General features: G+C 39.1%; 1 protein-coding gene across 1 annotated transcript in view; it reads left to right on the forward strand.

Moving 5' to 3' along the window:
* The window catches only part of ANK3 (ankyrin 3), a 322,709-nt gene that overhangs the window by 162,610 nt on the left and 146,129 nt on the right, over positions 1–13,970 (forward strand). Inside the window, exon 9 of the mRNA XM_007458433.1 lies at positions 8,815–8,913. Within this exon, the coding sequence (XP_007458495.1) occupies positions 8,815–8,913 (99 nt within the window). The remainder of the gene's footprint in view (positions 1–8,814; positions 8,914–13,970) is intronic.

Raw genomic sequence — 13,970 nt, forward strand, 5'->3', positions numbered from 1 at the left:
AGCAGGAATAAATTGGAATGAATTCAACTTTTAGAAGAACTAAATAACACAGGAGGAGACCTGTATTTACATGGCAGCCCTCACTAGTCAGTACAACGTACTATGACAGCTCATGGAGAAAGTCAGTTTTATTGTCTTGAGGACAGAGGATCAAGTTTGGGGCTATAAGAGTGGCTGGACATTTAGGGGGGGAAATCCCTGAAAGAAGGAAACCACAAAGGAGGGAAATCAACATGTAACTCTCCACAATCCTTGGTTGACCCCTGAACTATGCAGGTGCAGGGTAAAACTCCAAGGTTGTCAGAGGAAAATAACAGCTAAAAGATTGAAACCTTCAAAGAAACTTCAGCAGCTACCTGCTACACAGGAGACAGAATTACCACAACAGAGAGGCTTGGTAAACATCTTTGGCCCAGGACTAAAGGAATCACTCTGGGAATAAGGACAAAACTGAAATAGACCTATTGTTGAAAGCCAAAAAGCAAGTCCCACAAGTTCCAGAGTTGCTCTAACATACAATTCACAATACTCAGTATATAATTTAAAAATTAGTATAGGGCTTCCCTGGTGGCGCAGTGGTTGAGAGTCCGCCTGACGCTGCAGGGGACACGGGTTCGTGCCCCGGTCCGGGAAGATCCCACATGCCGCAGAGCGGCTGGGCCCGTGAGCCATGGCCACTGAGCCTGCGCATCCAGAGCCTGTGCTCCACAACGGGAGAGGCCACAACAGTGAGAGGCCCGCCTACCACACACACAAAAATTATTATACATTAAACATGTTATATAATCTGAAGGAAAAGACAGATATAATGGGTGAAGAAAAGAAGTATTTCGGGAGAAATAAGGAAACCTTTAAAAAAATTTAAGAAGAACCAGATAGAAATCCTACAATAGAAAAACACAATATCTGAATTTTTTTTAAGTCATTGGATGAGATAAACAGCTCATTGAGTATAAAGAAAGAAAAGAGTTGGTGAATTTGAAGACAAGTCATAAAAATCATCCAAACTGAAGAACAGAAAGCAAAAAGATTAAAAATCAAATTAACACCATATCAACAATCTGTGGAATAGTAGCAAGCCAACTAAATACATACAATAGAGTCTAAGACGTAGAGGAAAAAGAGAATGGGGTAGGAAAAAAATAAATATATATATATATATCCAAATTAAATCATAAACTGCAAACCTAGGAAACTTAGCAAACCAAGGAGGATAAATCCAAAGAAAACCACACAGAGGCACATCATACTGAAACTGCTGGATGTCAAAAATAGGAAACCTTTTAAGCAGCCAGAGGAAAAGATGCATTATAAATGGAAAAACAATGATGAGGATGTTATCTGACCTCTTATCAGAAACACTGGGAGTCAGAAGACAATGAAATATCTTTAAGGTGCTGAATAAAAAATATCTGTTAACCTAGAATTTATATCCAGTACAAGTATATTTCCATAATAAAAGTAAAATAAAGACAGTTTCAGGTAAACAAAAGCTGAGATAACTTGTTACCATCAAACCCATACTAAAAGAAATACTAAAGGAAGTTCTTCATTCTGAAGGGAAATGATACTAGGTGGAAATGTGGATCTAAATAAAGTAGAGATGAGTTAGAAGTCACAAACAGATAAAGAATTATTTTCTTAAATTTTTAAAAAGTTGATTGTTTAAGTAATAGCTGTTATGAGGTTTATAATCCATGTAAAAGTTAAATATATATTTACAGCAGGAAAGATGAAACTACTAACGTAAATGGAATTATTGCAGAATTCTCATGCATGAGAATAATATTGGTTCGATACATAATATATAAATACTGTAACTATATAATTAATACTATTATTTAGACTGTGATAAGTTAAGGATACATTTTTTTTTAATATAAATTAATTAATTTATTTTTGGCCGCGTTGGGTCTTTGTTGCTGCGCACAGGCTTTCTCTAGTTGCGGAGAGCCGGGCTACTCTTCGCCGCAGTGTGCGGGCTTCTCGTGGTGGTGGCTTCTCTTGTTGGGGAGCACGGGCTACAGTAGTTGCGGCACGCGGGCTCAGTAGTTGTGGCTCGCGGGCTCTAGAATGCAGGCTCAGTAGTTGTGGCGCACGGGCTTAGTTGCCCCACGGCATGTGGGATCTTCCCAGGCCAGGGCTCGAACCCGGGTCCCCTGCATTGGCAGGTGGATTCTTAACCACTGTGCCACCAGGGAAGTCCAAGGGTACATATTTTAATCTCTAGAACCACCACTAGAGAAAAAAAGGAAAGAAAAGAAAAAAGAGTTTAGTTAAAAAGCCAAAGGAAGAGATAGTCAATGATATATATGATGAATCAGTCACTAGAATACTAAATAATACTCAGTTAAAACAAAAGAAGATAAGAAAGAAGGATCAAAAAACAAAGAGGGGGCTTCCCTGGTGGCGCAGTGGTTGAGAGTCCGCCTGCCGATGCAGGGGACGCGGGTTCGTGCCCCGGTCTGGGAGGATCCCACATGCTGCGGAGCGGCTGGGCCTGTGAGCCATGGCCGCTGAGCCTGCGCGTCCGGAGCCTGTGCTCCGCAACGGGAGAGGCCACAGCAGTGAGAGGCCCGCGTACCGTAAAAAAAAAAACAAAAAAACAAAAAAACAAAAAACAAAGAGCAGACTGGAGAAATACACAACAAATAGTATACAGGTGTGTTCTAGGCTCAGAGAGAAAGCTCTACTTTTCCAAGGAGAAAGAACAACAGAAGGATTTTACCTTATTTTAGTTTAATTCAAAACTTGTAGAATGTATGGCATGACAGCAAGGAAGAGCATTAGAAAGAGATTTTTTTCTCTCCTATGTATAAATGGCAGAAATGAATTCTTGATCTTAAAAGGAGATTGCTTGGTAGAGTAGAAGAAATCCAGTCCCTCTGACGGAGGCAACCCTGAGTGTAAGTTCTAATGCGAACCATTAACTTGCCTGTGACCTTGGGTAGTTACATTAATCCTGTGGAGCAGCTTTCTCATCTATAAATGGAACTTCTGATGCCTTTCTCATGAGTTGTTATAAAAATTCACTAAGATCACAAATATAAAGTGCCTGTGACAGCAGAGGGGTTTCAAAATGTTATTTCACTTTCTCTCAGGCCAAATCTACAATTACCGAACATGCATAAAATGTGGACACAGAATTTTTAGAGAAAAATACAGATATGAGAATAGCTTTGCTATTGAACGTAATTGGTGCCTTTTAATCGATCTCTGGCTATCATTAGAACTGTCCTCTTATGAGCACTACCTGCCTTCTCTTTCATTGTTTTCAATCTTCAGTTAAATATCACATCCTGTTTTATATCCATGACATAGAAAAAAGTATATATCCACAGAGTTCTCTCTGCTTGATTTCCTTTTCCTTCTCTTGAGTATGTTTTTTGCTTAAAAGGAAGAATAGAAAGGAACCTAGAGGATAGTAATCAAAATAAACTATGTTCTCTTTCTGAAAGTATTTCCCAAGTCATGAATTTGTGTCATTTCAGTATTGGCTTTGAGCAAAGTCAACCTGTTAAGGACATATTCTGGGTTCATTATTCCTAAGTGTGATGGTTTAATGTCCCGCTCCATGCTTTGCAGAAAAACCAGGCTCGAAAGAAAATCTTTTTGACCTTCGAGTGTGCAGGATTTTGCTCTTTGTGCAAAAGGGCCTTTTTTCCAGCCAATAAAGTGCAGTTCCCTACCTCACTAATAAGATTACTGTCACTGAAATGAAATATGAGATCTAGACTCACCAGTTTGTGTTGCTTCAGAATTCTGCCCAAGGGGATACTTGTTCATTATGTTAGCGCTTTAGAAATCAGGGGAATTGGAAAAAAAAAAAAAAAAATCACTAACCCCGTGCAGTTTCATTTCCTTCCCATAATGTTACTATGGCAACTCCACATCCTCTCTCCTTCTCTCCTGTCCAACTGCATATGCTGCCTTTCTTGAGGCAGCCTCCCTAGAGCCTCAAGAATTGCCTTTGTCAAGCATTTTTCAACTGGAGGTCAAAGCTATATACTGTCCTGTATGGTTGAAGAACTGCTTTTTAGTCTAGGACCCATTCAAAGTGACACTGTACATTAATTGTAAATTTCCAGGAATTGGGAGCAGGTAAGAATCCTTATTTTGTATTGGAAAAAGCATTCCTCTAATTTTAAGGAAAGGAGTTCTCTGCTCTGTAAACCAGTTCACTACTGTTGCAAAACAGTATCCACAATAGCTTTTTTAAGCTTTCAATGTTCCGAATTACAAAGAGGAAAAAATCTTAGAGCAAGTATTCTCATATTTCTCTTACTTTCATATTCTTTTTTTATTATAGTTGATTTCAGTGTTGTGTTAATTTCTGCTCTACAGCCAAGTGATTCAGTTTATATATAATATATATATTATATATATATATATATATATATATATATATATATATATATATATATATTCTTTCTTTTTCACACTATTTTCCATTATGGTTTATCACAGGATATTGAATATTGTTCCCTGTGCTATACAGTAGGGCTTTGTTGTTTATTCATTCTATATATAATAGTTTGCAGCTGCTAATCTCAAACCCCCACTCCATCCCTCCCCCACCCCTCCTGCCCCTTGGCAACCACAAGTCTGTTCTCTATGTCTGTGAGTCTCTTTCTATGTCGTAGATAAGTTCCTTTGTATTGTATTTTAGATTCCACATATAAGTGGTATCATATGGTATTTGTCTTTCTCTTTCTGACTTACTTCACTTAGAATGATAGTCTCTAGTTCCATGCATGTTGCCGCAAATGGCATTATGTCGTTCTTTTTTTATGGTCTTACTTTCTTATTCTTAATGCTAAGAAGACAGGCATATTCTTCAGTGTAATTCCAATTTATGAGTCACTTATCTATTGAAAATTTTATTCTTCTGGGACAATAAGGTATTATAATAGCACTTCTGACACACAAAATCAGTCTAGTCTTAAACATAAAGGATAAGAAGGAAAGGAATTATTAAGCAACTAACTAGAAAACGTTTTTAGAAGACTAGCCCAAAATCCATTCATTCACCCATTCCTTCATTCATTCACTCAGTCATTTTTAGTAAGCACCTTTCACCAACATGATACTGAGTTACCTTATCTGCGAGATTCAAGTATCCCTTTTAAGCTAGTAACTTTGTCGTCAGAAACAGACTCATTGGACTGATAATGCAAGCTCACAAAGACTAAAATACCAAGTAAAAAGTCCTAGGTTCCCCCAAAGAGGTTCAGATAAAATATGAGGGGAATCCTGATGGTAGAATGGTTATGTGTAGCTTTGGGAAAGTCTTCAAAGAAAAACTGTACTTTAAACGGTAAGGATTTGGATCTTGGCAAAAGTAGAAAGGGAACTTCAAGGTACATGAAGCAGTGTGTGCAAAGCAGAGAAGCTAGAACATGAGAGGCTTTCTCCAAGAACTGCGAAGCGTTTAATTGCGGTAGAAGAGAAGGGAATTAGGGGAGAATCAAGTGTAGCAGCGACTGAATGGAAGCCTTTGAATGCTGACCTGAGGAATTCAGACCTGGCTGAGGAATGAATGACAGTTATGAAAGATCTTTTTGAACCCAGGGGTATCATGATCAGAAGAGTCCATCAGGAACATGAATGATAAGCCACACCTATTTCAAAGCCAAAGAAATTAGTTCGAAATTTAAATGTTTACTTCCCCGCCCCCCCGCCAAAATTGGTATTAAGTAATGTCAATGCCTGCTTTTTTTTTTTTTTTTTAACTGAACTGTGAATCACTGCATGGCAGATCCTTTTCCAGCTCCCTGTGGTTTTAGCTGGTCGTGTCGGTCTTCGTGACTGTAGAAACTGTGGTGCTAATTAAAGATCTTACATTAACTCTAGGCACTAGTTTTCCACTGACCTGTGACTGTCCCAGCAGCCAGGCTGGCACTGTCTGTGCAACCAGATAGTCGTGACATCTTGTACAGCTTCCTGCTGATTCAAAGCAAATTTGCAGAAGATCCAAAGGAGTCAGCCATTTGCAATCAGTGTTTAAAATACTGCAAGTAAAACTACAATTGAAAGAGCTATGCTTCAGATAGTTCTTTGCAGCTGAGCAAAGATGATGAGGCCTTTCTTGGGGAACTCGCGGACTTTATCATTGAAATGAGGTGATGAAAGGAGGAGTGGCTAGAATGGAAAGCCCTTCACAGCTCTGACACTGCAGAAAAAAAGTCACCTTTCCTGGCTGAGTCTCCAGATTCTGTAAGTTTTTAATAAATAAACACCAGAGATCAGAGGTAGCAGCTGCAGAATGTAGATAGAAGAAGGCGCTGAGTGGCCAAAAGTTTGAGCAGAGGGGCTTTGTCTTAATAACTCCTCCCAAGATATGCCTTATTTGCCCTGCAGTCAGTACTGGCCTCATTCTGAATTCAGCCCAGGGAACCCTGGATGAGTCATTTAACCTCTTTGAGCCTCAGAGTCTTCATTTACAAAAAGAAGATTGTACCTTCCGTATAAGGGTAGTTGTGAGAATACAGTGATCGAATGTTGTGGATTTGCTTCAAAACAGTATAAGAAAGGAGAAGAGGTCAGGATATAGATGAATCAAGGTGGATCCTAAGGTGACATTTATTGATGCTGCCCACCAGGTACCTAGACGCTCATTACACTATACGGTCTACTTTAGTCTGAAATATGTTTGAAGTTTTTCATAATTAAAACTTTTTTAAAAAGATGAAGTCAGCAAAAATATCTGTCTGTAAGGAACAATGTACTTCAAAGGATTAAGGAGTTGAGTTAGATTTTACTCTTAGATAGCCAAGCACTTTGTTATTCAGTATGTAGGATTTTGCTTGGGGGAAGATCATTTTCAAAGATAAATGAGTTTTCAAAGGTAAATAATTTTCTGTCTGTGACCACAGTTAGAAAATGCCTATACATTTTGTCACCTCTTACATCATAGAGTCTACTTATGAGAAAATGGGAGAATTAAAGTTGACCTTTTAGTTCATAAAAGGCAATCACATTCGGAGAATGTGACATTTTTTGTGTGTTGCAAGGTAGATGCGATGATTGTATTATTTCTCCTTCAGATATTTTCAGGTTTTACATTACCGGGAAGACGTTTGGCCTTCAGGGTATACTTTTAATTTATTCTCAGATTTTATTTTATTCTATTTTATTAAGAAAATTCTGTTTCCTCGTGAAAGACAGTTATATTGCTTAACTTTGCTTTAGAAGAGCAAATGTTTTAAATCAGCATAAAAGGTAGAATATTTAAACATGCTCAAAATATACAAACCAGCTCATGTCATATTTGCAATTCAAGTCTCATTTTTCAAGGAATTTTAATTCTGCTGAGATTTAGCTAGTAGTTTAGAAATAGGGTTGTACCTTATTGATTATATATTAGGATAATTAGGCTTACTTTCAAGATCTGCTCACACAATCTAGAAAGTGATTGGAATACATTAAATCAACTTTTGATATATTGTAAAATGTGACTATCCTTAGGGTAGGTGTTAAGTGTCAACAGCAGGACGTCTTCAAGTTGGGGAACACATAAGCCAGGGTGTGTGAAAACTTCTCCATACGATTTGGAGCCACTTAGATGGTTTTAAGTGAATAAATTTCCACTTCCTCATCTCCCTGTTAATTCTGCTATCCCACCTATGTTTTAATACAGTAGCCCTTCTCGCTAGTCCGCTAGTCCGAAGGAAAGGCCTGAGTCTAACTCTGAGCCACAAGGCCCCAGGGTGCCAAACCTCTGAGGGGCAGGGGAGATGGAGAGGGGGAAAAGGGAAGAGTTGAAAATACTGGTGTCCTATTAAGAACTCATGAGTCTGGTGATTAGATAAGCAATTCTCTGCATATCAAATGCTTAGAAGTCCTATTGCTGCCAACAAAAAGGAAGGACCTAATGGTCCTTATGTCTTATGATGGATCATTGGAAGAAATCTTTGATGAAAGTTTATTAAGTGACTTTTGGCGTGTAATTCAGGAGTTTAGAGAATTAGTGGCACTGCCAAAACAAAAGTCCAGCTACTTACTTATGCAGGCAAGATGTCTTAGCACTAGCATTTATAAAAACAAAAATTAGGGAAGTATTGATGCTGAGCCCTGTCTCATCTTAGCAATAAATAATACTCATTAGCAGATCCATGAACTAGTTGTGAAAAAAATACGTCTCATTCAGAGAGGAATTTTTAGTAAATTGTTGCTCTTGCTTAATAATCATAAAATGCGTAATATATTTTTGCTGTTTTGATCCATTGTGTTTGAATAATTATAATGCCAATCAGGAGATTTATTTTTGATTCTTAAATAAAGGCTTATGTTCTCAGGAAATCTTTAAACCTTTTTAAAAAGTAAATTTATGTATTTTTGCAGCAGGGAAATATGATACCGTAATCAATAAAAAACACTGAAGCGTAAAATTATATTACATGAAGATAAAATTATATGGGGGAAGTGGAATGGAAATAGACACACAGGAGCAAAAAGGACCAATGTAAAATTTCTGTTACAAATTCCTATTTTAAAGGTTTGTGTATTTTTTTAAATGGTGGATATCAAATTACTTATAGTATTTAGATTCCATTGGATAGTCGAAAGAGTAGTGGAACAGTTATATTTTTAAATGTCAGTTTTGTATGGAATCACACACTTGGCAACTACTTAAACTTATGAAAAATTCTGTCCTCTAGTTGAAAATATAAAATTGTTTTATGAGATACACGCGTAAATGTTTGAAGCTCACTGGCCCACAGTACGTTGGACGCCGCGCCGAATCTTGACCGAATGCACTCATTTATAGAATTTCCCATCAACTGTAATTGAAGATGTTGCCTTGTTTGATAGGATGGGCTGACGCCACTGCACTGTGGAGCAAGGAGTGGCCATGAGCAGGTGGTGGAGATGCTGCTTGATCGAGCTGCCCCCATTCTCTCAAAAACCAAGGTAATTTCTCCCCAGGTGTTTGGTCATCATACTGTATTGAGCTTTGAATCCCTTGACTGGTTATTTCACCCAGCCTTTCAATCACATAGAAAATGCCATAGTTTGAATTTAACAATTAGCGTGGCTCTGTGCACCCAATCTTTGGTGACCCTCAAGATTAAGTTTGGGTTTATGAGGCCTTCAGATGCATGCCCTCTATCACCAAGTCATTTGCGTGTGTGTTGCTTTTGTTTTTATTTTGTTTTGTTTCAGAAACACTTACTGCTTGATTTTATTCTATGAAACTTTCATAGCTCAGAAATGATTGCTTGTTGGGGAAAGAAAGACTGCAAGATCTACAGTCTAAAGTCTGGGTGCTGGTGCACTTTCTCCAGCCCTTCAGTTTATTTCTTGAGAGTTCACAGACTATTAAAAAGGCCAAGATATCATTTAACTGAAAAAGACTGGAAACTTTGGAAAGACTATACCTTGCTTGGGCCTTTGGAAAAGTTGACATATGTGAAGGGAATACATGATGATGGCCCGAAAAACAATAATGTTTTACTACGTGTCTTCTGGATTTTTAAATGGTAAAACCATTTGACAGTATTTGAAAAAGAGAATATTTGTAAATAAATTTTGGGACATATAAAAACTACCTCAGAGTCATTACTGTTTTTTTTTAATCACACCAGTGATTTCTTGAAGCTACGTTAAGCTTTATAAGGAGCCCTCATTTCTAAACATTAACCAAAAAAAAAACCCCAAAGCACGTATTACTCCTGTTTTTACTCTGATCGGTGTTTACTCAACAACTCTAGAGAATATGGACAGGGTCAAGGTGGTCTGAACAATTCCATCACTCAATTGAAATGCAGGTTTAGATTGGTGAGCTGTTGGAGATATTATCCAACAGAATTAAGCAGCCACCATTTTTCATTGCACGTGATGACATCTTGGACTTTTGAATGCTTCTCATCTAAACCATTCTATTTGTTGTTCTTCCTTTCACATAGTCCATATCTATCTTCTCTCCATCCCACTGCTATCTTTGAGCTGCATCATCTTCCTGAACCATCATAATCACTTCCTTACTGGTCCCCCACTTCCTCACCTGCTCCTTTCCAATCCAGTTCCCATTTTGCAGTCAGAGTGGCCATATAAACTGTCAACCAAATCACGTCAACCTCTTGCCTAAAAAACCTCCAAGTAATTCCTGTCGTTCTCTTTAAAATTAATTTTTATTTTATCAAAGCAGTATAGGCACAATTAAAAGCAAATCATTGTCTCGTCATTCTTCTCCTAGTGTTCATCTCAGTATCTATTTGGCTTTTTTTCCTGAGAAATCTCCTTGACTTTTTTCTTTGATGCTTTTAATATGCAAGAACATTTTCTTGTCCTCTGAGAGCTTCTTTTCTTAAAGCATCCAGTTCTTGTTTTACGGATGCTATACATCCTGTTGCCTTTTGGAGAACATTCAAGGTGACATTTCTTTCAAATTCTTTCTGCCTCTCATCTGTCCCTAACTCCCCAGATTTCCTTTTTTCTCTTTTTGACTTTGGCTCTCTTTTTCATGATGGGGGTTGCCCACGAATGTCTGTACCTGACCGTGTCAAGCACTTACCTTTGAGTGGAAGCTCCGTGAGAGTGTGGGCAGGGCTTCTCTCAGGTGTATCAGGTGGTGGTGGGTTGGAGGGGTCCCTAACGTCAGGATAAATTGCCCTTTTCTCTGGAAGGTTCTGTTTTTTTTGAGGGATGAGTCCTCTAACCTTTTGCCATGTACATCCAGATGAATACATTGAGTAAGAAAAAGGAAAAGGAGCTGTCATTCTCCTGGCCCTCTATGCATACCTTAATCGTAACAATGATAACAACATTTACATAGTGTTTACTACATACCAGGTTCTAAGCACTTTACATATATTAACCCAGTTACTCCCCACAACAACTCGATGAGGTACTGATTTTACTGTTACGCCCTTTTTATAGATGAGGAAACTGAGATCCGAAGAGAGAAAGTAACTTTCTCGAGATGTCTCAGCTAGTGGCAGACCAAGGATTTGAACCCAGGCAGTCTTAGTCTAGAGATCATACTCTGAACACCTGTGCTGTCCTTCCTTCTTCTGTGAACACCTGTTCTCAGTCCAGAGCCTAACCACTGCCCTCCGCTCTGCCCCAGCCTCCACATCCAGAATCTCCAGAAATTAAATTCCTGGTCTCCTGCAAGTTATGAGGGGGCAGTCATCTGGCTTTGCTGGGTTGGAAGGGCTTGGAGACCTGACCACTCCATAGGCAGCTAAACCAATCCTGCTTTGGGCCCCAAGCTTCATCTTTATCCTCCAAGGTACTATATTTCCGTATTGTCTGCCTTTTGGGCATCTGAGAGGTAAATCCGTTGTCTGCATTATACCCCGTAGTATACTGGAGCCTGTTGTGTACATCTCTTCCCATTCCATATTCAGTAACATCATGTTAATAGCTTGAAATCGATCATAGCATAGAGGTCTTTGCACCTTGGAAATTGGCAAATGCCATATCTCAGGGCTGTTCATCTTTAAAGAGCTACTGTGAAACATTTACCAGCACACCACGGATTCTACCCCTCAACAGGCACTTAGGTGTCAGCCTTTTCCTCTCTGCTGGATGAGGTAACACTTAAAACCTTTTCTAATATCCCAAAGTTTATAGACATCACACATCTGTTTTTGTTTCCTTTGCCATGTTGTGTGAGTGTGTGGGTGTGCACGCCCTGTGGGTTTTACCTTTTCAATTCCGTTCATGTTTTTTAGTGGAGTCTGTGAAAGGATGGATAAACACGCATGTCACATCTACCATGTTTATCTGAAAGTTGCCCCGCCCACTGCACTGAGAATTCCTTACCAGAATCTGACCACCTCTCTGCCTCATCTCTCCTTCTGGTCCTTACCTTCTTCTAGCCAAGCAGCCTCCTTTCACTTCCTAGAATACACTAAGTTTGTTCTCATTTCCCATTCCCTCATACTGACCTCTCTCAGTCTGTCCCAGAGCTCTGCAGTCTTCACACATTTCTCAACTCAAATGTCGTCTTCTCAGAGAGGCCTTCTTAGTTTCTTTACCTGTTTGCTGTCTCTTCAGTGAAATGAAAACAAGAACTTTGTCTTATTCAGTGCAGTACCCCCAAGGACCTAAATCAGCACCTGGCGCATAGGAGACCTTCCCCAAATATTTGTTGAATGAATAGTGAGCGAATGAAGGCATTCTGAACTTTAAGACCGTCTGTCTAATTCTTCAAGACTTTCATCTTTCTGAGCTAAGAAGAGCCATCACACTGGATCCATGTTTTTAGCTTGATGACAATGCCAGACATAATATGACCCCTCTCCACATGGCAGATAATTTTTCCTTTCTTCTGGTCCTTCCCCAGTGACCTATAAGTTACCCACTCATATGTGGTTGTTTTGTGTATCATTAGAGAATCTTCTATTGACACAGCCTCCCATTTCTACTCTCCACTAAGTCATTTGTTCTCTCACATTTTGTTTCTTTGTTTACTTCGTGTTTTCCTCTAAGACTGTATCAAAACATAAAGCAGAGGAATGTTTTGGCAGGAAATAAACAAGTGCATATGCTAGTGGGTGGCAGTATCTCAAATGAGAAATGTTCCCCTCCTTTACTGCACCTTAGTTTCTACTTTGGTTCAAAATGTTGGAGTGGAATTTTTTAGGCAGAAATATTCTGCTTGACTGGCAGTGTATGAAGGCTTTAAATTTACATAATTATTTATGGAGCTCTTTCTATATATACGAGGCTCTCTGCTGGGCAATATGGGGAAATTATAACCCATGAACCCCCTGTTTTCAAGAAACAAAAATAGCTGAAATACATGACATGGTGAGTGAATGATGCCATGAGAGTGGCCAAAGGAAGCCTTGCTTTTTTTCCCCCCTTGAACTCTTGTTTTATGTCATTCAGGTAAATTAGGGGAATTTAACTTGGCCCGGAGGATTCAGAAATACCTAGTTCCTTGGTGCATACTTAGTATATCATTATTTTCAAAGTTCAGTGATGTTGATTTTTTTGGAAACTGAATTTACCATCACTTTTCCCTCCCACGTAGGTTAAACTAGGTTACAGTAATTACTAGAGCCTCTCTTGATAACTGGATTCTCTAGGAACTTCCCAGGCTCCAACACTTTGTCTGCATATTTAAACGGAAGCGTGCCTGGAAAGACTGATATCTTAATACCTTGTTTTTGCCTTCATTAGAAAACGTGTGTTGAATGCTAAATGTCACTCCAATCTTTTTAACGGTTTTAGTTACCTTTGACCCCACTCATGCCTTCTCTCAGCTCTCTAAATGAATTGTTTACTTATCCGTATTGCGTGTGAGGACCTGTCATTGAGCCCAGTTGATTTAAACTGAGGCAAGCATTAATTAGTTAATGAGTTCGTCACGGTCTTGCCTTTCCTCGCCATAGACACATGGGGGCACCAGACTGATGGAAGAGGGCAAAGTTTTCCTTTCTACGTTGATGTGAGATGAAATGTGTTGTATTCAGATCTTTTTTCTAAAAATTGATCAATATAATATTCAATATCAAGCGTTAATAACACAGGAGCACAAAATAAAAACCAGTCTAGTGAATACCATTCTGTTTCTGCCTTTATTTTATCCTTTTCAGTCTTTTGTTGTTGTTATCAGTACTTCTTTTATTGAAGTGTAGTTGATTTCCAGTTTTCAGGCTTAAATATTAAGAATTCAGATTCACTGGAAATGCAATCAATAGTGGAACTTGGCGCAGTTCGCACTGTTTTTTAAATCAGAAAAAGAAATTTTCATTGAAAATTTATTTTTGATTGATTGAAGAAGTAGGAGGACTAGTTTGGAAAGTAGCTGCAGTTCAAAAACAGTTGCCACAAAACCTTTTAAAAAGAGAAGGCAGGGCTTCCCTGGTGGCGCGGTGGTTGAGAGTCCGCCTGCCGATGCAGGGGACGCGGCTTCGTGCCCCGGTCCGGGAGGATCCCACGTGCCGCGGAGCGGCTGGGCCCGTGAGCCGTGGCCGCTGAGCCTGCGCGTCCGGAGCCTGTGCTCCGCGACG

This window comes from Lipotes vexillifer, unplaced genomic scaffold (genome assembly GCF_000442215.2).
Source record: "Lipotes vexillifer unplaced genomic scaffold, Lipotes_vexillifer_v1.1 scaffold1209, whole genome shotgun sequence".
Taxonomy (NCBI): domain Eukaryota; kingdom Metazoa; phylum Chordata; class Mammalia; order Artiodactyla; family Lipotidae; genus Lipotes; species Lipotes vexillifer.